The 23049-nt window shown below is 57.7% G+C and overlaps 1 protein-coding gene across 2 annotated transcripts in view; it reads right to left on the bottom strand.

The window, feature by feature from the left end:
• The window catches only part of SEMA6C (semaphorin 6C), a 92464-nt gene that overhangs the window by 7000 nt on the left and 62415 nt on the right, over positions 1-23049 (bottom strand). The window contains exons 10-19 of one of the 2 annotated variants that reach the window (XM_030542447.1): positions 22803-22891; positions 21934-22151; positions 20550-20681; positions 19894-20049; positions 18912-19085; positions 18099-18236; positions 14268-14345; positions 10143-10198; positions 9146-9196; positions 5792-5941 (exon numbers count right to left, since the gene is read on the bottom strand). In XM_030542447.1, coding sequence (XP_030398307.1) covers positions 5792-5941; positions 9146-9196; positions 10143-10198; positions 14268-14345; positions 18099-18236; positions 18912-19085; positions 19894-20049; positions 20550-20681; positions 21934-22151; positions 22803-22891 — 1242 coding nt within the window. The remainder of the gene's footprint in view (positions 1-5791; positions 5942-9145; positions 9197-10142; positions 10199-14267; positions 14346-18098; positions 18237-18911; positions 19086-19893; positions 20050-20549; positions 20682-21933; positions 22152-22802; positions 22892-23049) is intronic. The other variant, XM_030542448.1, reaches the window with a different exon arrangement.

Below are 23049 nucleotides of genomic sequence, written 5' to 3'. Positions count from 1 at the left end.
CCTTAGGCACTCTTGGCTTTCCAAGGCTACGGTATGAGGCACCCCGATCTGCCTTGGGACCTGCCATTTCCAGCTCTGATTTATTTCCCGGGGCAGGAGAGCCAGTGCTGCCCATCTGCGTCACGGTGTCTGTCCCGGCACGGATTACGGGGGAAGCAGCTGGGATGGCAGGAACTGAGCCACTTGGGCTGCATGGCTGGGTCGGTGGAACCGGTGTCTCAGATTGGACGTTACAGTCTGGGCATCCGGCTGTCTAAGCTCACCCCTCCCGATAAACCCCATGCTGCAGTGAGGGGTGTGGGGGGCAGGCGAAGGGCTGTGGGTCACCCGCGTTTAGCAGAAGGGTGATGGGGGGGGCTTCGCTCCCGTCTCTTGCTCTCGTCCATTATGGTTCAAGGCAGAGCAATGAGTAACCCTGAGCAATGGAAGCAGGGCGGCAGAACGTGCTGCTGATGGAAAGTCACTGGCTCATCTGGAGGGCAGGGGCTGGCACAGGCTGCAGGTAGCTGAGCCACCTTGCACTGGGGTCCTGGCTCTGCAGGGCTAGGGAGGTCGGTGCTTGGAGGGGAGACCCCCCTCCCGGCCAAGAGCCTGGTGGATACAAGAGGGGTGCTGACCCCGGTGTCCCAGGGAGCTACGGTATTTCAGGGGAGGCATAACCCCTTGTGGCTGGTGACGATCCTGAGGCACTTTCAGCTAGTGTCAGGGGGTTAACCCCCCTCTCCAGCCTGAACACTAACCTGCGTAGTTCCCTTCTACCCTACCCCTGCATGTTCTCTTCTGCATCCCAGCTTGGTCTGCATGGCTGTTAAAAGGCTGCTGCGTTCCACCCCAGAGGTGGCTGCATGCTAGTGGTGAGTGAATGAGCCCTACATAAAGAGCTGCTGTGTTCCACCCCAGAGGCAGCTGCATGTCAGAGGGGGCTGAAGTAAAAAGAGTTGTAGCAGTAAAGTCACTCTCAGAGGCTTTGAGTGGTTTTGGTTATTAACAACACTGGACTCTGCTCAGTCACCCTAGAATGGCACCAAACACCCTCCTCCTTTTGCTGCAGAAGCTGGGGCCAGGCCTCATGCTGGGGAAGGCTCGCCAGCTCTGGGAGCAGTGACAACAGCTGGTCCTTGACTGAGGACCTGGTTCGAAGGTCACATCAGCGACAATACCCTGTGGGCACCTCCCTCAGGGCTCCTGCCCCGCTGATTTAGCAGGGATCAGACACCGTGCCCATGCAGAACTGCTCACCCCACTGCTCCGGCCCTGCCAGCCCCTGCTCACATGAATTCAGCCTCACAGGCGCCCTGCGAGGGAGAGGCATCCAGGGTCACAGTCAGCTCTCTGCTCGGCCCATGGCTTACACCCGGGATGGATTCAGCCCATTTCCCTCACTGGATGGCCAGGGAAGTGAAGGTGCAGAGGGAGGCAGCGGCCAGGCCACACCCTGAGTCGGGGCTTGTTCACATGGGAACGTTATCCTGGGGGAGGCTCGTCCACACCACGGATGGCGCTGTAGCACCGTAGTATGGACACCTCCTACAGTGGGAGACGGGGTTTCCCCGTTGCTGCAGGAACACCGCTTCCCTGAGCAGCTGTAGCCAGCCAACTGATGCATCCGTCCATCAACCTAGCCGTGTCTAGGCCAGGGGTTAAGCTGGTACAGCCGCAGAGCGGAGGACTGTGGATTTTTCACACCCCTGAGTGATACAGCTATGTCGACCTGCATTTTACATGTAGACCAGGTGTGAATTCAAACTGTGCTAGGTATAACCCACGGGGGGGGATGCTTTATCCCAGGACAAGGGGCTTTTTTTCCGGTTTAGTATAATCCTTGTCCAAAGTGATATATGCCAAGCCTAAAAGAGATACAGGGTTCTTGTGGAGGTTATCCTGGTATCTCTCTCGTGGTTTAAATTCTCACCTTATCTCATACTGGTATAACTTTCTCTTACAGCCAAGCCCTTCGCAGCTGTCAGCAAGAGAATCCAAGTGTCCTGGCTCCCCGTCCCCTGCTCTAACCACTAGACCACACTCTTCTCCCAGAACCAAGACTGGAACCCAGGAGTCCCAACTCCCAGCCCCTTCTGCTCTAACCACAAGAGACCACTGCCTGCCTGCAAGCTGGGAAGAGATGCCAGGACTCGTGACTACCATTTATCGGCTCTAACCACTAGCGAACACTCCCCTCCCAGAGCCAACAGAACGCAGGAGTCCTGCATCCCAGTCCCGTGTGCTAACCATCAGCTTGCAACTCCATCACTGATTTTCCAGGCAGTATATATAAGGGGTGTGTGTGAGGAGCTGTTTTTTTCTGGGAGGTGGGGGAGGTTCCCCTGAAATCATCCCCTCTGATCCCCCAGTACCCTGCTGGGTCGGTGACTTTACCCAGGGCTCAGAGCTGCCAGCGATCTGTGGCCCATCCTGCTGCCAGTGCTGACTGGGTAAGGCCAGACAAGCCTTTCATCTGTGGCGGGGGGATAATCTGGCTGCTTTTTGCGACCCATTTCCGCGCACTCCAGAGCCCGCTTCCGAGCGCTCGCTGCAATTTGATGGTTATTTTCTCACCTTCCCTCCTGCCAGGAGCAGCTCCATCTCGCTGACTGGCTTTGTTTTTATAGCTTGTTGAGTGTCTGGCTGGGTTTTTAAAACAGACATTAGTCCTAATGCCCCAATCAGCTTGGCTTTTAAAAGCCATTTCGGCTCTGGCCCTTCAGCGGTCTCCCAGGCAAAGGGCATCCGTGTCTTCCCTCGCCCAAGGGTTGGGCTCATTTCGGCTTGTGAATTCTGCAGAGGGGATGGACTGACAGCGCTGGAGCCTGTCATACCTCAAGCCTCAGGTGGGGGAAGGCATCAGAGCTCCACCGTCTTCGAGTCAGGACTCCTGGGTTCTGCTCTGGGTCCCTGTGTTGGGTTAGTGGATAGAGGAGGTGTCAGGACTCCTGGGTTCTGCTCTGAGTCCCTGTGTTGGGTTAGTGGTTAGAGCAGACTCAGGACTCCTGAGTTCTGCTCTGGGTCCCTGTGTTGGGTTAGTGGATAGAGGTGGTGTCAGGACTCCTGGGTTCTGCTCTGGGTCCCTGTGTTGGGTTAGTGGTTAGAGCAGACTCAGGACTCCTGGATTCTGCTCTGGGTCCCTGTGTTGGGTTAGTGGATAGAGGAGGTGTCAGGACTCCTGGGTTCTGCTCTGGGTCCCTGTGTAGGGTTAGTGGTTAGAGTGGACTCAGGACTCCTGAATTCTGCTCTGGGTCCCTGTGTTGGGTTAGTGGTTAGAGCAGACTCAGGACTCCTGGATTCTGCTCTGGGTCCCTGTGTTGGGTTAGTGGATAGAGGAGGTGTCAGGACTCCTGGGTTCTGCTCTGGGTCCCTGTGTAGGGTTAGTGGTTAGAGCGGGTGTCAGGACTCTTGGGTTCTGCTCTGGGTCCCTGTGTTGGGTTAGTGGATAGAGGAGATGTCAGGACTCCTGGGTTCTGCTCTGGGTCCCTGTGTTGGGTTAGTGGATAGAGGAGGTGTCAGGACTCCTGAGTTCTGCTCTGGGTCCCTGTGTTGGGTTAGTGGTTAGAGCAGACTCAGGACTCCTGGGTTCTGCTCTGGGTCCCTGTGTTGGGTTAGTGGATAGAGGAGGTGTCAGGACTCTTGGGTTCTGCTCTGGGTCCCTGTGTTGGGTTAGTGGATAGAGGAGGTGTCAGGACTCCTGGGTTCTGCTCTGGGTCCCTGTGTTGGGTTAGTGGATAGAGGAGGTGTCAGGACTCCTGGGTTCTGCTCTGGGTCCCTGTGTTGGGTTAGTGGTTAGAGTGGACTCAGGACTCCTGAATTCTGCTCTGGGTCCCTGTGTTGGGTTAGTGGATAGAGGAGGTGTCAGGACTCCTGGGTTCTGCTCTGGGTCCCTGTGTTGGGTTAGTGGATAGAGGAGGTGTCAGGACTCCTGGGTTCTGCTCTGGGTCCCTGTGTTGGGTTAGTGGTTAGAGCAGACTCAGGACTCCTGGATTCTGCTCTGGGTCCCTGTGTTGGGTTAGTGGATAGAGGAGGTGTCAGGACTCCTAGGTTCTGCTCTGGGTCCCTGTGTTGGGTTAGTGGATAGAGGAGATGTCAGGACTCCTGGGTTCTGCTCTGGGTCCCTGTGTAGGGTTAGTGGTTAGAGTGGACTCAGGACTCCCGAATTCTGCTCTGGGTCCCTGTGTTGGGTTAGTGGATAGAGCGGGTGTCAGGACTCCTGGGTTCTGCTCTGGGTCCGTGTGTTGGGTTAGTGGTTAGAGCAGACTCAGGACTCCTGAGTTCTGCTCTGGGTCCCTGTGTTGGGTTAGTGGATAGAGCGGGTGTCAGGACTCCTGGGTTCTCTCCCAGGCTCTGTGGGGGAGGTGCAGCCCAATGCCTAGAGGGGGGTGGGGGACTGGACTTCAGAAGAGCTACCCCAGCTGCGGATCTGTCTGTGCAGCACAACTCCCCAGCACCCGAATCCTGATGGCTCCTTCCCTGGTGGCACTAAGGGAGCAGTGGCAAGTGCCAAGCGCTCACTCTGAGTTCAGCAGCAGAGGGCAGGACACTGGGGTAGCGAGGCCAAAGGTCCCACTGCCTGCAGCAGGGACACTGGGCAGATTCCTGTTCTAACCACCTCCCACCCAGTGCCTGGAACAGAACGCAGGAGTCCTACTCGTGCTGGGGACAGGGTGTGGGACTGGCTCTGCTACTGATTCCCTCTGGGACCCTGGGCAAGTCCCGGCCCCTCTTTGGGCCTGTTTCCCTATCACGACACTAGCTCTGCTGCGTATGGCCTGGGGGATCGAAGGGAGACGAGCTAAGGATGAGCCGCTCTGTGACACACACACGTACAAACTGCTCACCACACATGTGCACACCTCCCACCAACACACACACACACACAGTACCCTATGCAGGCCTCGCACACACACAAAGCACCCTGTGCACGTCCCCACACAGCACCCTGTGCACACCTCTCACACACACACACAGCACCCTGTGCACACGTCCCCCAACAGCACTCTGTGCGCGCACACACACACACACACACCACTATAGCCAGGTGGGAACTCTCTCTCCTGACCCATGACAATTTTCAGAACGACCCCTGTGTGGCCTGGGGCTAACCCCGCGCCCTTTTGCCATTCTTCATGGAAACCCAGGCAGCGAGAGCGGCACTGTCCCTCCCCAGAACAGCCAGCAGCCCAGGGATCAGGGTTGTCGCCTGCAATGCGGAAGCCTGAGGTTCAGAGCAGGGACTTGACCACAGATCGCCCCGTACCACGTGACAGCAGTGGGCACCGGGCGATTGGCTCCTCTGGGGTAGGAGGCTCTCTCTCTCTCTATGTATTTCTCTCCCCCAGCAAGTGAAATCCCAGCCTGGCCCAAAGAACGTCCCACGCGAACTTGCAAAAAGTATCAGTTTCTGATGAAAAACCTGCTGCATCACCTAATCCCCACCCTGATCCAGCAGCATCCCCGCCTGCGGTGGCATTCACTGCCCCTCCTGCAGCATCCAGTGATGGGACACTGGGCTAGACGGGCCCTGAATCCGGCCCCACACCGCTCTCATACGCACACACCTCCTGGCCCCCCGATCCTGTCCCTCTCCTTGCACACCAGGGGTTATGCACTGCAGAGAAGATTCCCCCTGCCGAACACCACTGAAAGGGAGAGAGCTGGTTATTCTCCGCTTGCAAAGAGGTGCCATGCTCCCACGGGTTAATCCTAGCTCTGGGGAACCGCAGCCGCCACAGCCCCGGGGCTTGAGTTAATGGTGCTGGTGACAGCCCATCGTGCAGCTCCGCGCGGGCACATCCCCTCTTACCCTGAGTGTTTACAGCCACGCGTAAGGTGGAGCGTGGGTCCCCGGCGCCAGGGGCGGGCCGGGCATCTCGGGCCGTGCCCGCCTGGGTACGGCCCGTGGGCGCCGGGAAGGATGCGGCACTGGCAGTGGGGCCCGCTGCTCGGACTTGCCCTGTGTTACCAGCAACAAAGAAAAACGTCAGGGAGACGCAGCAGGCTGGTGACAGCAGCATGAGCCTGCACCCTTGCGGGATCCGGGTCGGGGTCGGGCTGGGTCACCCCCTCCACCTACTGCATTATCACCAGTGACTCCCAGCGCCGGCACAAAGGGCCAAAAGTCAGCCACAAAGCAGGTAGCCCAGCACCTCCTGCTGGATGGTAAAATACCCGCGCCCAGATCCATCCCACTGGTGGCTGCAACACACCAATGCTGGCTCTGCACAGAGCATATGCAGGGAGAGCTTCCACCACACCCTGCCCCCCTGCCCATGGGCCTGGGCCCTGCCCTAGAGAGACCCCCCTTGAGGGTGTGGGAAGGAGGAGCCCACTCGCTGGCCCCATTGACCACTGTAGGGTGGGCCTAGGCGCAGAAGGCTTGCCTGTGATATAGCTCAGGAGAGCCTAGGGCTGGGCTGGTCGGGATTGGGGGGCACTGGCAGAGCTGTAGGGGGAGCACAGGGATGGGCTAGAAGGGGGCTGGGGTTCGGGATTCAGGGGCACTGGCAGAGCTGTGGGAGGAGCCCAGGGCTGGGATAGCAGGGGGCTGCGGGTCGGGATTGAGGGGCACCAGCAGAGCTGTGGGGGGAGCCCAGGGCTGGGATAGCAGGGGGCTGGGGTTCGGGATTGAGGAGCACTGCAGAGCTGTGGCGGGAGCACAGAGCTGGGATAGCAGGGGGCTGGGGGTCAGGATTGAGGGGCACTGGCAGAGCTGTGGGGGGACCCAGGGCTGGGCTAGTAGGGGGCTACAGGTCAGGATTGAGGGGCACTGGCAGAGCTGTGGGGGGAGCACAGGGCTGGGACAGCAGGGGGCTGTGGGTCGGGATTGAGGGGCACTGGCAGAGCTGTGGGGGCAGCAAAGGGCTGGGACAGCAGGGGGCTGTGGGTCAGGATTGAGGGGCACCAGCAGAGCTGTGGGGGGAGCACAGGGCTGGGCTAGCAGGGGGCTGTGGGTCGAGATTCAGGGGCACCGCAGAGCTGTGGGGGGAGCACAAGGCTGAGACAGCAAGGGGCTGTGGGTCGGGATTGAGGGGCACTGGCAGAGCTGTGGGGGGAGCAAAGGGCTGGGACAGCAGGGGGCTGTGGGTCAGGATTGAGGGGCACTGGCAGAGCTGTGGGGGGAGCACAGGGCTGGGCTAGCAGGGGCTGTGGGTCGGGATTGAGGGGCACTGGCAGAGCTGTGGGGGGAGCACAGAGCTGGGCTAGCAGGGGGCTGCGGGTTGGGATTGAGGGGCACTGGCAGAGCTGTGGGTGGGGTGGGGGAAAGCCCAGCATTGCCCAGGAGGAGTTTGCAAGGCACCTGCCCATGCTGTGCCCGGCTCTGTGTACAGAGCAGCCGGCGTGAGCCCCACGCTCAGAGCCTGGGCCCAGCACCTCACTTGGTATGGCACCGCATGGCCGGCCCTGTGTCCTCAGCCCTAGTCCGGAGGGGTGAGAAGATGAACGAGAGAGAAACCAACCCCGCACTCTGCCCCATGCCGCGGCGCTTCGTGACGCTCCGAAGGACAGATTCAGATTCAGCCCCCACCCCATGCCAGGGGGCATCTCCCGCCGCAATCTAACCCCTCTCTTCAATAAGCCCAGCTGCCCCTTCCTGCATTCCTTCGAACAGGGACTATGCACGCAGCTGTCTGGCCCTGCTTTCTCCTCCGGACCTAGCCCCGGGGGAGGACAGGTCGGGTCCTGGCTGCCCGGGGGCTACGAGGAATTCTGCTGCTGCTGCGCACAGAACCAGGATCTGGCCCGCTGGATTCACAGCACGACCTTAGGGTTGAAGGCCGTCATCGCGGGGCCTGACTCAAGCTGTGCAGTACAGCTGGTGAGGGAGCCATTGGGTTCCCAACCTCTCTCCAGACCCTGGGGATCAGCGTCTCCGTCCCTGCCCTGGAGGAGAGGGATGTGGGACGTTCTGAGTGACGATGAGCAGAGATGGCGGGTGGGGTGATGAGAGATGACAGGGTTAGCGATGGCGGCCAGGGGACACGGTTAGTGTCGGTGTGGATGGTGACAGACTAGCAACGCAACTCCTGGCAACCATGGAGGGCACCCTCTGCCCTCTCTCCATTTTGCCACCTTGCCAAGCCTCACTGGCTGGTAAGCATTTTGTCTGAGCGTGGTTGGGCCTGGTGGGAGCCATCTTTGGACACCAGGCTTCAGCAGACCCGGACTCCCAGAGCAAGAGACACGGGCCTGGCCCTGAGGGAGTTTATCGCTGTCCCAATAGGAAGGTGTGGGGGATTCATGGAGGGTGTTACTCTTAGCCAACAGGAAGCAATGGTGGTACTGCAGATAGGGGGGTCCTGGCCAGTGGCACAATGCTAATACTCTGGAGGGGGGGTGGTCAGGGGATTCCCAACATGGCACCGTCATGGAGTAACCCAATATGGCGTCACTAAGGAGCATCCCAACACAGTGTCCCCATGAGGTGTTCTAATATGGCATCCCCATGAGGTCTCCCAACATGGCCTCACAACATAGCATTCTCATAACCTGTCCCAACATGGCCTCCTGCTGAGGTGTCCCAACATGGCGTCCCCATGAGGTGTCCCAACACAGTGTCCCCATGAGGTGTCCCAACACAGTGTCCCCATGAGGTGTTCTAATATGGCATCCCCATGAGGTCTCCCAACATGGCCTCACAACATAGCATTCTCATAACCTGTCCCAACATGGCCTCCCGCTGAGGTGTCCCAACATGGCGTCCCCATGAGGTGTCCCACTGTAATGTCCCAACATGGTATCCCCCTGAAATTCTCCAACACGGCATTGCCAACGGTTATCCCCATGAGAAGCCCCAACGTGACATCCCAACATAGAGTCCGTATGGGGCAGCCCAATATGGCATCCCAACATGGGCGGTCTCACTGTTCTGTCCCCGTAGGCTGTCTCAATATGGCGTCCCAGCATGGCGTGCTCATGGGACATACCAATGTTGGGGTCTCAGTGAAACCGGGACAAGCCCTCTGTATTGTAACCCACCCTCAAACTCTCCCCGGCCCTGGGGTGGGGGGCCAGAGCAGAACCGCGATGAGGAGTAAGCCATGTAGGGCCAGTCCCTCCCCGGGGCCTTGGGAGGAGACGTCACAGAGGGTTGGGGGTGAGGGATCTGGGGGGCGGCAGGGTTGGCAGGAGGCTGAAAGCGAGCAAGGGGGTCACTGACCATACGATGAGTCACTGGCACTGTTGTGATTCCCCGTGGAGGTCACGGCGTCTACAGAAAGGAGAAGAGAGAGAGAGCTAGATATCAACGGGGAGAGGGGGCAGGAACGGGGAGACTGCAGCACAGCTGGGGGGAATGTCAGGGTGGGAAACTACAGGGCGGGGGGGGGTTCAGGGATTCATCCGACCAGGCCAGCACCTGGTCCACCCGCTCCCTGCGTCTGAGCAGCACCCACCGCTAAGGGTCTGGGCGGCCCCGCGGGTCTCAGCGCTCCCAGCCAGGGAGGCCTGGAGCTCGGTTTGCAAACTGAGGCCCTTGTGGCTTCAGCACATGGGGCTTTTAGCAAGAACTGCCCCCATGGTCACAGCTCTGGGTCACCAGGTGGGAACCAGAGCCCGGGAGGTAACAGGCCCCACGCTACCAGCACCCCAGCAAGGCAAGTCCCCACAATCCATTCCCAGCTCCCCTTAGCCAGCCAGTGCCCTGGCCTGGGCACAGCTCGGCACTAACCTCCCAGCAGCAAAAGGCCCCATACCCCCTTCCTTGCCTCCCAGATCCTTCCAGTACCCCAGGATGGAAACACGAGGATTTTCCCCCTAGAATCCAGCTCCAAATTTTGCATCTCTCCACAACAGGCAGAACCCGGCCCCCCGCTGGCCCCACAGCTGCGATATCACAGGGGGCTGCGAACCGGATGGGAATTTTTCTTTTTCGCAATTTAAAGAGGCTCCATGATGAAGAAACCATGATGGCTGCTGCCTCCTCCTCTTTCCTCAGATGAGGTTCACGTTCCCACGCAACAGCTATTCGCCTGCCGCCAGGCTGCCAGAGCCGGGCCTCGGGGGGCATACGGCCACTTTTGTTCTGCTGGGCCAAGCCTGTTTTATGGGCAGCCCGGGATGCTGACTCATCCCGTTTCTCCTCCGCGGAGACCCCCAGTGCTTCCTGCCCCTGCAGCTGCCGCTGCTGGGGGGGAGGCGGCCCTAGCCCCACGTACCTTGACAGCTCCCCGGCTGCTTGGCGGCGTTCTCAACATCTTGTTCGAATCCGGCCCTGGAAGGAAACCAAGGGAGACCGCGGTGAAGGAGCCTGTCGCCTCCATTAGCCCCTCCGCTCGTTAATCGGCACTCCAGGAAAATGATACAGAGATAAAGCTAGAGGCAAGGGATCCCCTCCCCCAAAGCACCCCCTCCCCGCAAACCCCCAGCCCTCGCTCTGCTTGGAGGAGCCTGACATAATGTCTTCCCTTGGCTGGTTAGTTGGGTTGATGTCGGATCAGTTGGGTCTTGGTCTCGTGGCAAAGGTAGGAAGGAGTTGGGGGGGTGGAAGCAGGGAAGGCCATCAGGAAGGAGCGAGAGTGAAGAACCCAGGAGATCTGGAATTCAGGTGATAGGCGGTTAGGAGAGGGCTCTTCCACCCTGCCCCCTACCACCTGGGCTCGGAGACAAATGAGGCTCAGTAAAGGGACTCCCCCACACTGCTCTCATTCACACTATCACCCTTGCCTCCAACCCTTCTGGATGCAGGGTCACTGCATGGCAGAGCCGGGCTGCTCTCAGGTCCTCACTCTCCCCTCATTAAGGTTTCCACTTCACAAACAACATCCAGCCTGTGGCTGCGATGAGCTAGTGGGGTCATGAAGACCCCATAAAACACCCCATATGGAATAGGCAGTGTCTCCATGGAAGTGTGATGTAATGGTTAGGGCAGGGAGGACTTGGCGTCAGGATGCCTGGGTTCTGCTCCTGGTTTGGGAAGGGGAGTGGTGCCCAGTTGTTAGAGAAAGGGGAACCTGGAATCAAGAGTCCTGCGTTCGATTCTCTCCATTCATTCCAGGCTCTCTGTGCCTCAGTTTCCCCATCTGTGAGATGGGGCCACTTGCCTAGATCTCTCTCTTTCAGGGAAGGCTGTGGGGCTTATAGAACAGGTGAGACGGGGGGTGACCCAGACTGAGAGATGTTCAGCTCAGAAGGCTTCACTCTCATCATCTAGTTTGACCTCCTGGCTGACCGCCAGCCATAGGACTTCCCTGAATTAATTCCTAGTCCGAGTTGAACGCTAGCAGGTCTTTTAGAAAAGCAGCTGGTCTTGATCTGAAAATGTCCAATGAAGGAAAGTCCCTGGTGCTGCTAGGTCATTAGCTGGGCCAATGGTTAATAACCCTCACTGTGAAAAATTCCTAGTCCAGAGGTTTGGAAGGGACTCAGGAGGTCACCTAGTCTGACCCCCTGCTCAAAGCAGGACCAATCTCCAGACAGATTTTTGCTCCAGATCCCTAAATGGCCCCCTTAAGGATTGAAGTCATAACCCTGGGTTTAGCAGGCCAAGGCTCAAACCACTGAGCTATCCCACCCCCCTAGCTTGACCTCCCAGCTGTTGGGTTGTGTTGGATGGAAGAGACCTCTATTCTCAAATTTCTGCTCCCCTCTATGTACCACTAGACTGTGATCAAGTCACCCCCCAACCTGCTCTTTGTTAAGCTAAACAGATTGAGCTCCTTGAGTCTCTCACTATAAGGTTTTCCGATCCTCAATCTTGTGGCTCTTCTCTGACTCCTCTCCAAGAGGGAGGGAGGGTACATAGAACGGGGTCACAATGAGGGGTGGGATCCAGGTGGCCCCTGACCAGACGACCGAAGGCCGGATGGACCCGATCTGAGAGCATGGCATTGCTACCTGACACAGGGAGTCACAACACCACTCAAAGATACGGCAGCTGGGCAGGGAATCTGGGCCTCGTCCTTAGCAAAACTCTGGTTGTGCTCCTGATACAGTGTTCCCAGAGAAGAGAAGTGGAGGGCGCAGGAGCAGTCTCGGAGGCCTAGTTTACACTAGGTCAACCCAGCTATGGGACTGCTCAGGGGTGTGACTGATGCGGTGCAGACTTTGCTAGATCCATGGAAGAATTCTCCTTCCAACCTAACTACAGCTACTAAGGGAGGTGGATTAACGACAGGGATGGGAGCACACCCGAGGTCGACACTGAAGCATTTCACCGTAAACCATCTAACACCCAATGCACAGCATGATCCCAGGAACTGACAAACCAGCAGCCTCAATTTCTGTCCTTCCCCCACTATCGCGCCGCTCGGACCCTTTCCAGAGCCAACCAGACAATCCCCTTTCGAGGTGCAGAAACATATTGTCCTTCTGCCTGGGACGGAAGCCAAGCCTCTCCAACCGTTTTTGCCAAAGAGAGCAGTTGAAATGTCCCAGGATGTGAGGCCAATGGCCGGGGACCGGGGAGTCCCTGCTCTGCCTGGGTCAAAGCTGAATTTTTTGACCCGGAGCACGCTGCTCCAGGCAGAATCTGGCTCTTTCCCCAGGCTACAGAACATGACTCTCCCTCCGCTCCAAAACCCGCTTCGTCGCAGCCTGTCTCAAAACATTTCGGCTTCCATGAAATTTCAGTTCATAAAAAATGTTCCTACCAGCTCCACCTTCCTCCTCTCCTCCCGGCCCCACATGGGCTGGGTTTCAAGGGTTCCTTTCTAACACCCAGATCTGGCGGGACTCCTAAGGCAGGCTGAGGACCCAGGAGTCCGGGGGGCGGAGGCTGCAGGAGCTGCTGTGGCTGCTCTGTGGGTGAGCCCAGCTGCCCATGTAGCCAGGGAGTGGGGTTTGTCCCGAGCTTTCTCAGGGATGGAGCCTTCCATGTGTCCCCCGCTAGACGCCCTGTTCTGCAGCTTCAGAAAGTGACACGCTGGGGAGCCCTCTGGCTAGTGCCACTGTGTCTCCATCTCTGTGCATGTTCCCAGGCATAACCGAACCCAGAGCCCAGTATTCCCCAGGCAGCTGTTCCCCAGCACAAGATCCTAATTAGATGCAGCTGGGAGGCGTGGCTGTACTGCCGCCGAGTTCCATACACTCTAGGAGCCGGCAGTGGGGTTTATTTGTGCTGCGGCCCTAATGAGGCTAATTACACGTTTTGTGCCCTGTGGTTTTCTCATGGTCCCCACGCAGGTGTCTTCTCCAGCAGAGGGCGCTCTGGGGCACACGCCTGCCGGGTCCTGGCCAGCCAGGGTGATGGGGGAACCGGGAATTGAACAGAACAGCTGACACAGGGCAGGGCCCGAGGGAAGTCGCTGCATGGACACATGCACAATGCTTCCGGGTGGGCACGTGGCTAGCTCTGCCGTGGCACGGCGGCACTCAGCTTGCTCCTGCAATACGCCCGCTTAGCGCATGCGACTCTTGTCTCCCTCTAAGGGTCAGCCTGGCAACTGCACCAGCTCACAGAGAAAGGCGCCATTGCCCCCAGAGGGGTGCAGCGAGGCAGCTTTGGCATCGGTCGGTGCCCAGCACCCTGTGCATTATACTTCCCAAGGGGACCCAGCTGCTGGGCATTCCAAGGAGGGTGGGGTGGGGGAAGGGGAGCTCTGCTAACCATCTTTGCCAGCACATGGGCCTCGGGCCTGATTCTCCAGAGCCAGTCATGGACAGCACAGGTGGGTACACAGCAGGGTGCTATCAGATGGCAGCGGCAGCCTGTCACACCCACTGTGCGCTGGGGAAAATGACTGTGCAATCAGGGAACAGGCACACGCCAGCTGTGAGAACCAGATCACACTCGCCACAGCTGTGTGTGTGTGTTACATCCCCCACTGACGGGAAGGGGCTTTCCTCACTGGCACCCTGGAGACTCAGCTTGGGGAGAGCTTTCCGTGCAATCTGTATTGCTGAGCTCCGTGGGATAGGAGTGATTCAGACGGTGCAAGTGCGACTCGAACTGAGCCCAAGAGTTGGCAGTGACAGAGAGACCGACACCGCCAGCTGGAGATGCAGAGGAGCGACACTGTGTGAAGGAGACAGATGCAGAGGGGTGGGAGAGGAGAGGAGAATCTGAGCCTGAAGTGAGGGTGAAAGGCCACTGTCCTGATTTGACTGGTGCAATGAGTACACACCAGGTGGGCAATTTGTAACAGGCTCAGTGAGCGGTGGAGTCGGCCGGGCAGGGCAGCTAGTCAGGGACATATGGTAAATTCTTCCATCCCCCAGCTGAGTTGTGTCAGGGCACATTTGAAACCCGCATCTGGTTTGCTTCAACGGCCGTCCCGTGCACTGTGCCGGGGACTGCAGACCCCTGGGAAATGCCCCTCCAATCTCTAACCAGAGCCACTCACCTGATTTCTTGCCCATAAGCCACGCATGCTCCCGGCCTGAGCCAGACACAGTATGGATCGCGGGAGGCCAAGCAGCTCCTGTGATGGATTGGGAAGCAGATCAGACACAGAATCACAGAAATGCAGGGCTGGATGGAACCTCGGTAGGTCAGCTGATCCAATCCCCTGCACCGAGGCAGGACTGAATATTAACTAGACCATCCCTGACATGTGTTTGTCCAATCTGCTCTTAAAAACCTCCAGTGATGAGATTTCAAAACCACCCTAGGTAATTTGTTTGAAGGTTTAACTCTCCTTGCAGTTAGGAAGTTTCTCCTAATGGCTGACCTAAATCTCCCTAACTGCAATTTAAGCCCATTGCTTCTTGTCCTATCCTTAGGGGTTAAGGAGAATAATTTATCACCTTCCTCTTTATCACAACCTGTTACCGACTTGAAGGCTGTTATCATGTCCCAGACTCGGTCTTCTCTTCTCCAGACTAAACAACCCCAATTTTTCTAATCTTTCCTCGCAGGTCAAGCTTTCTAGACCTTTAATCATTTTTGTCGCTCTCCTCCAGACTTTCTCCAATTTGTCCACATCTTTCCCGAAGTGTGAACTGGACACAATACTCCAGGTGAGACCTTATCAGCACCGAGTAGAGCGGAAGAATTACCTCTCGTGTCTTGCTTACAACCCTCCTGCTAATACGGCTCGGAATGATGTTCACTTTTTTGGCCACAGTATTACATTGTTGACTCATATTTAGTTTGTGATCCGTTATAACCCCCAGATCCCTCTCCGCAGTCCTCCTTCCTAGGCAGTCATTTCCCATTTTGTATGTGTGCAACTGACTGTTCCTTCCTAAGTGGAGCACTCTGCATTTGTCCTTATTGAATTTCATCCTATTTAATTCAAACCATTTCTCCACTTTGTCCAGATCGTTTTGAATTTCTAATCCTGTCTCCGAAAGTGCTTTCAACCTCTCCCAGCTTGGCGTGGTCCACAGACTTTATAAGTGTACTCGCTGTGCCATTATCCATATCTGTGATGAAGATATTGACTAGAACCAGAGCAAGGAGAAAGCCCGGTGGGACCCAACTCGATATGTGCCTCCAGCTTGACTTTTCCAGCCTGTTGTGCACCCACCTTACAGTAGATCATCTCTAAGCTATGTTTCTCTAGTTCATTTACGAGACGGTCATGTGAGACAGTATCAAAAGCCAGACTGAGGTTGAGATATACCGCATCTACCGCTTCCCCCCATCGACAAGGCTTGTTAGCCTATCCGGGAAGGGTAGTAGGTTGGTTTGACATGGTTTGTCTTTTGACAAATCCATGTTGACTGTTATTTATCATCTTATTTTCTTCTAGGTCGGGGTAGGCACCCTATAGCACGCATGCCGAAGGCGGCGTGCGAGCTGATTTTCAGTGGCACTCACACTGCCCGGGTCCTGGCCACCAGTCCAGGGAGCTCTGCATTTTAATTTAATATTAAATGAAGATTCTTAAACATTTTAAAAACCTTATTTGCTTTACATACAACAATAGTTTAGTTATATATTATAGACTTAGAGAAAGAGAACTGCTAAAAATATTAAAATGTATTACTGGCACGCAAAACCTTAAATTAGCGTGAATAAATGAAGACTCAGCACACCACTTCTGAAAGGTTGCCGACCCCTGTTCTAAGTTTTTGCAACTCAACTGTTTAATTATTTGCTCCATTATCTTTCCAGGTACCACAGTTCTGTAATTCCCTGGGTTGTCTTCGGTCTCCTTTTTACAGCTAGCTACTATGTTCGCCCTTTTCCAGCCCTCTGGGATCACTCCCGTCCTCCAGGAGTTCTCAAAGATAGTCACTAATGGCTCACAGATCTCTTCAGCCATCTGCTTAAGCAATATGAATGGTAGCAGCCTGGATGGGGCTAGCCAGCCTCATGTTCCAGGGCAAAATCAGATCATCCTCTGAGGGCCAGGAAGGAATCCCCCACTTCTGGCCCCAGGGGTAGTTAATGCTCATGTGGGGGGTGGTTTACCTGCCTTCAAAACAGCTGGCATGGGACAGTCAGGAAACCAGACAAGACTGATCACAGGTGTGTTCTGGGGCCTGATTCTGCCTTCACTTATGGCCCGATCCAAGGCCAGTGAAGTCAGTGGGGGGACGTCCTTGGGTGTCAGATCAGACTTTGGTTTGATGCCAGTGTCAATGACAGACTGATCCCGGAGCATGTGGGTGTGAGAGCAGGGCCAGGATGTCCAGCGTGCTCCTTTAGCTCCTCCCGCCCAGAGGGCCAGCAGTGCCGCCGGGTTGGGCAGGCTGCACCAGGCAGGGGAACTATGAATGCGAGGCAGCGGGGAACTCCTAGGTTCTGGTCCCGGCTCTGCCATCTGCGTGACCCCTGTGCAATGAGGCGAATGGTCCTGGGAGCCGCAGGGATTAGGCAGCTAAGAAGCGCTAAGGATTAGAGCACCGAGCAGCAATAAACTAGCAGTGTGGAGATGACGCAGCTGGTAACACATGCTGCAGAGACACCAGCTCATCACCTCCCTGCCCCTCCACCCCCACCCCTGGGGCCACTTTCAGCCACGTAGAAAATGAGGCTCAGAGGATGGAAGTGACCTATCCGAAATCACACATATCACTGGCAGAGCTGGGAATGGGACCTAGGAGTCCTGGCTCCCTTCCCCCTCCCCCATGTCAACCATTAGGCCCAGTCTCCTCTCAGAGCTGGGAATAGAACCCAGGAGTCCTGACTCCCTTCCCCCTCCCAGCTCCAACCACTAGACAGGCCCCCATGCTTCTAATGCCAGGCTGGTTCTGCTTGTTATCCTGGCTCCTGGCGACTCGGAGGGGGGCTGCTGGGGGATTTTTATAGGTGGTTTTAATTGCCAGATAAAGGCCATGGAAAGGTCAGAGAGAGACTGCAGGGGGCTCTGGGTTTCTTGGAACTGGCTTGGGTCGGACATCTACACCTGTCGGGGCTGGGACACGGGCCAGGCCCAGGGCATTGGGGGAGCCAATGGCTGCTTACAGTGCAAACACACCCTACGCTCACACACACACACACACACACATACACACACACACACACATTCCCCCTCGACACACACGCTGTACACTCCCCACCCTACACGCACAGAGACTTCCCCAACATGCATACCCTACACACACTCACCCTCCCTCGACACACACACACATGCTGTACACCCCACCCTACACACACACACACGTCCCCAATATACAGACACACACTCCCCCTTGACACATATGCTGTACACCCTCACCCTACACACACACACACACACACACACACACACACACACACACACACACACACACACTTTCCCAACACACACACACCCTACACACACACACACATGCACACACACACACTTCCCCTTGACACACATACACATGCTTTACACCCCGATACCTTTCACATACACACACACACTTCCCCTCAACACACATTCACATGCTGTACCTGCCCTTCTCTCTCACACACACACACACTTTCAACATACATAGACATGCTGTACACTCCCCATGCCCTCACACACAGACTTTCCCCAACACACACACCCTACACACACATGCACACTTTCCCGACACTCAGATACACACTTCCTTGACAGATACACATGCTGTACACCGTGCACACACACACACACACACATTCCCCCACCTGATACACACACACAGTTTCCGTCCCTCTCACCCACCCCAGCACATGCACTGTGTGAATGGAGCCCTGGGCCTTGCTGGACCTTCAGGACTCTGCTGGGAAGGGTCCCTCCAAGCCAGGGGGCAGCAGGCCCCCGCCCACCCCACGGCCCTTCCCCACTCACTTCCGGCAGCTCCCATAGTTGTCGCAGCGGCTGAGTGGCACACGGCGCACGCAGCTGGAGAAGGCCACATACAGGGCCTGCTGGGCCGCGTCCAGCTCCAGGCCCAAAATCCGCCTGTCCTCCCTCTTCACGTTGCACCTGGGGCCGAGCACAGAGAGCCAGAGTCAAAACCAAGCCCGCGCCCCCAGTCCCTGTGCTGGCCTGAGCCCCTCCTCCCACGAGAGCACAGGGACAGCAGAAGCGCTCTCCCTGTTTGACAGGTGGGGAAACTGAGGCACAGAGAGGGGGCGAGGTGAAGACTCCCAGGCTAAACGGCTAGTCAGTGGCACAGGGGAATAGAACCCAGGAGTCTGAACTCCCAGGTGCCTTTGCTAATCAGTCAGCCACATCCAGGAACAGAACCCTGGAGCCGTGATCCTCCTCCCCCTTGCTCTAACCACTAGACACCACTTCCATAACACTGAGGCCAGAACCCAGGAGTCCTGCTCTAAGCCCTAGACTCCACGTCCCCAAAACTGAGGCCAGAACCCAGGAGCCCTGCTCTAAGCCCTAGATCCGTGTCCCCAAAACTGAGGCCAGAACCCAGGAGTCCTGCTCTAAGCCCTAGACCTCGCGTCCCCAAAACTGAGGCCAGAACCCAGGAGTCCTGCTCTAAGCCCTAGACCTCGCGTCCCCAAAACTGAGGCCAGAACCCAGGAGGTTCCTCTAATCCACTAGGTCTCATGCTCTCCAGGGAGCACTTTGCTTGGTCTCCATCCCTCCGTCCAGGCGCCCCTTCCACAGGGCTGTGCGGAGTGCCCCAGCTGCACTCACTGGGCCGGGCTGTAGACGCTGATCTCCTCCAGGAGCAGGGTCTCCACGCTGGAGTTCTCCTTCGTCCCGGTAAGAACCTTCAGCACCTTCCCATCCTCCGAGCCGAGGAACAGCACCGTGTAGTTCCTGTGGGGGCCGGCGGTTGTGTCGACTGCCAGCTGGGTCAGCTTGTACCTGCGGGGGGCGGCAGGGAGCGAGGTCAGGGCACGAGCCTGGCGTGGCAGCCATTGGACACACAGACACATGAACATGCACGTGCACCCACGCGTGTGCACATGAATGCACGCCCCTGCACATGCACTACTGCACAAGGGAAACACATATCAGACATGCACACATACCTGTGCACACGTGATCACACCTCCAAAGGCATGCACACGTGTCCCGGGCACACATAGAACCGTATCTGAGCATGGCGCACGCACATGCAAATGCATGCCATTGTGCACACATGTCACACATGTGAACACACCCCCATGAACACGTACACATCCGCGCACACTGGTACGTGTGCAGAGGCCGGTCTGTCGCCAGGGCCCAGGTGGTTTATTCTCACTAACCACTGGCCAATAGTAATAATAGTATTACTGGCCCCAAAGGATCCCAGCCCAAGAGCCCGGGGTCGATTGCCTCCGCCACTGATGGCTGCCCCTCAATCCCAGGCAGAGCCTGGTGCAGTTCCCCTTCCCTGGGCGCAGCTGAGCTGGAGGATCAGGCCGCATAGGGCTGTTTAGCGTGCGCCATCAGGTACTGAGGCGGAGCACAATTTAGCAGGGAAAACGTCCGGACAGCATCAGCTCCCGGGGGAAGGGCTGGGAGCCCCCTCCCCGGGGCCCTTTTGCCCTAGGTTGAGACCATCTTAATGGAGGCGAATGCGATACGGGAGAAGCTGGCCCTGGACTAGGTGGACCTGGCTGGACTCGATGGTTCCCCGCCTCAGCCTTCCTCGGCTGCCCCTCTAGCCCCAGCGCCCACAGGGTACCTGCTGGTGGTCTTGGTGAACCAGGGCCTTCCCGTGGCGGCGGGCACGGCCTCGTCCAGCAGCGGGTAGGACTTGATGAAGGCCAGTGTCTCGTCGGGGAACTCATTGGAGGTTCTGTAGCCGGCCGCTTGCCCAACGCTGGCACAGCTGCCTGGCCTGCAGGGACGGAGAGAATCCAGATGTAGGCGCAGGGGCCCAGGGGTGGCACCTCAGCTGGCACCGGGCAGGGGGCAGTGCCCCCCCAAATTGTAGCTGCTTCACACGCCCAACTCCCAGTCCCATCCACAGGGTTGGACTGGGGAGCCCCCAAGGGAGCCGATGTTGCGTTAACAAAACCTTGTGTCCACCTCTTTACATAATTAAGTGCCAGGGTAGAACCCCCTAGACCCCATTTCCCAGCTTGGAAGAGGCGCCTACCCCTGCTCCAACCACTAGACCATACTCCCCTCCAAGAGCCAGAAGAAGAACCCAGGAGTCCTGGTTCCCAACCCTCTGCTCCGATGCCCAGGCCACTGTTCTAGCCTCTAGTCCCAGTGCTGGAAATAGAACCCAGGAGTCCTAGCTTCTGGCCCATTGCCTTGACAGGCGGGCCAGGGGCTGTGCCCAGTAACAGCCCCCACATGTCCTGCTCCATTTCGGGGAGGGGTGTTGTTTACCTGGGTTTAGGCACCTTCTCCTCCGGGACTGGCGTCCAGGCGGAATCGGCGTTCTTCTGCTCCTTGAACTTCCCGGTGAATGCTCGCTCGATGTCGTCCAGGTAGAAGGCGCAGACGGCCGAGCCAGTGATGCTGGGGGGTAGGAGAGATGAGAGGAGGCGTGAGTGGGGCTGCCGGTGGCTCCAACCTCCACCCAGCTGCTGCTGGGCCCAGCTTGGATTCACCCCCCTGCAGCCATCTCCCTCCCTGTCACCTTCAGGCCCCGACCTCCTGAGGGGGCTGCAGCAATCTAGGAGGCTAATGGGGTCAGCGGCTGCGACACGAGAGGTCGGGGTCACAGTCAGTGTATGGGCACCCGTGAGCAAGGAGGGGCTAGAGCCCCATTGCCGCTCCCTCCCCCCCCGGCATCTCAGTCCATCTCAGACCAGCCACAAGTCTCCCTCCCCCGCATCTCATTCCAATCCCACCCCCACCCCAGGACTCTCCTCCAGCCCCTCTCATCCTGTCCTTTCTATGCCCCCTCCTGCCCAGCGCCCCCTCACCCAGCCAGGGTCCTCCTCCCTTCATTCTCTACCCCACACATTTACCCCTTCCCCAGTCAGCACCCCCCAAGCTCTAAATCCCCCTCCATCCCCCCCATGATACCCCCTAGTCTCTTTCCATCCCCCCATAATGGGCACGATCTATTCCCCACCCCAGTCCCTTCGCATCCTGGGAAATGGCCCTCACAGTGGTGGGGTGAGGGGGGGTTTCTTATTGTAGGGTCTCTGGGCTGTGCACACTGGTTTGTTATTGTAGGGTCTCTGGGCTGCGCACATCACTTGTTATCATAGGGTCATTTATAAAGAATCCCAATGGGCTTTGCAGGCAGGAAGTGAAAGGGCGATGGGGAAGGCACAGCAGGGGGATTATTAGAATCCAGGCCCCCTCCCACAGCGCTGCGCCTGCCCCTTTCAGCCTTTTCTAACAGGCTCCTCTGCTCCACATTGGAGCCCGTCACTGACAGGAATGGATGGATCCTCCTACCCTCCTGGGAGGCAGGAACGTTTCCTTATCCCCATTGTACTTATGGGGAAACTGAGGCACGGTGCGATCAAGTGACTTATCCATGGTCACATGGGAAGTCATCGGCAGAGCCAGCTCCCCTACTCCAGGCTGGGGAGTGGATCTCAACCCTTCCCCTCCTGGCAGCACCCTCAAGATTCCTCCCTCCTCCTCCTCCTTAAAAGGCCCCCAAAGGCACATGATGTTTTGCAGGCACATGGCATCCCAGCGCCACACTCCAGGGCCTGGCACCCTGGGTGCTGCTGGGCCGTTAGCAGGAAGGCCCAGCAGGACCCACCCCACTGAGTGAGCTGGCAGGGCTGGGGTGGGGCTGCGGTACCTGTTGGACTGGGTGGTGAACACCCCGAAGACGGCAGGGCGCCCGTTGACCTGGAAGACGTCGGTGACGGCCTGCAGCACGTCGAAGTAGAAGAAGGCGTCTCCGGGCACGGAGCAGTTGAGCCGGGCCTTGAGGAAGGAGGTCCAGTACTTCTCCAGCACGCGGGGAGAACCCCCCATGTCGTTCTTACACACCCGGCCCACGCGCGAGAAGATCACCTGCCGGGACAGGGCACTGGTTACGGGGAGGGGCCGGCCGGCCCAGCTGGGGGCGCTAACACTCAGCTCCAGCCAGGCTGAGGTGCCCTGTGGCAGGCCCAGCCTTTGGGCTGAGTGGTTAAGCTGCCTTGGATTAGGACGCTGGGGGGAGAGGATGTTCTCTTCCTGCTGTGGGGCTCAACTGAAGCATGGCCTGGCCAGAGGCCACAGTGATGGGCACACAGCAGGCTCCAAGCCTAAGGGGCGGACTGTTCAAAGCTGCTCAGGACCCAGCAGCTCCCACTGAGAATCCCCCCATGGAGAGCAATGGGGAATCCTGCCCAACCTCCCATGGAGACTAATGGGACAGGGCTTTAGAAAGTGGCTTAAAGGGTTCAGGGATCCCCTCAGCTTCCCTGTCTATGGGATTTAGATGCCCAGACACCTTCGACCCCATTGCAAAGCCCAGGCTGGGAGGTGCTGGGCATGGGCCCCATTGGCTGTCAGGCCACTACCATGTCCGGGGACCAGGGTATTGCCACACTGGGCTGTGGGTGCCCCAGAGGGCATGGTGCCCCCAACGCCAGCATGCTAACACCCACCTGCCATGGTTGCACCCCATCCCTTGGAGCCTGGCCACGCTGAGTCCCCTCAGCCCCGCCCAGCACTCACCCTGCCCAGCGTGGTGTATTCCATGGAGATCTCCCGGAAGAAGAAGTAGACGTAATTCCCGTACTCCAGAGCGTGGAGGAAGTGGGGCTCTGCAAGGACGGGCAAAGACAGGGGGTAAAGCCATTATGATACATGTGTTCGTCTCAGGCACGAGCCGCAGAAGGAGCGCGAAGCACTTTGCAGATATTAATTCAGGCTGCCTCGGAGCCCTGGCCCCCAAGGGCTGGGTCAATATTATCCCCACTAC

This window comes from Gopherus evgoodei, chromosome 24 (genome assembly GCF_007399415.2).
Source record: "Gopherus evgoodei ecotype Sinaloan lineage chromosome 24, rGopEvg1_v1.p, whole genome shotgun sequence".
Classification (NCBI taxonomy): Eukaryota; Metazoa; Chordata; order Testudines; family Testudinidae; genus Gopherus; species Gopherus evgoodei.
Note: the sequence above shows the minus strand (reverse complement) of the source record. Positions and strands in the feature narration are given on the sequence as shown.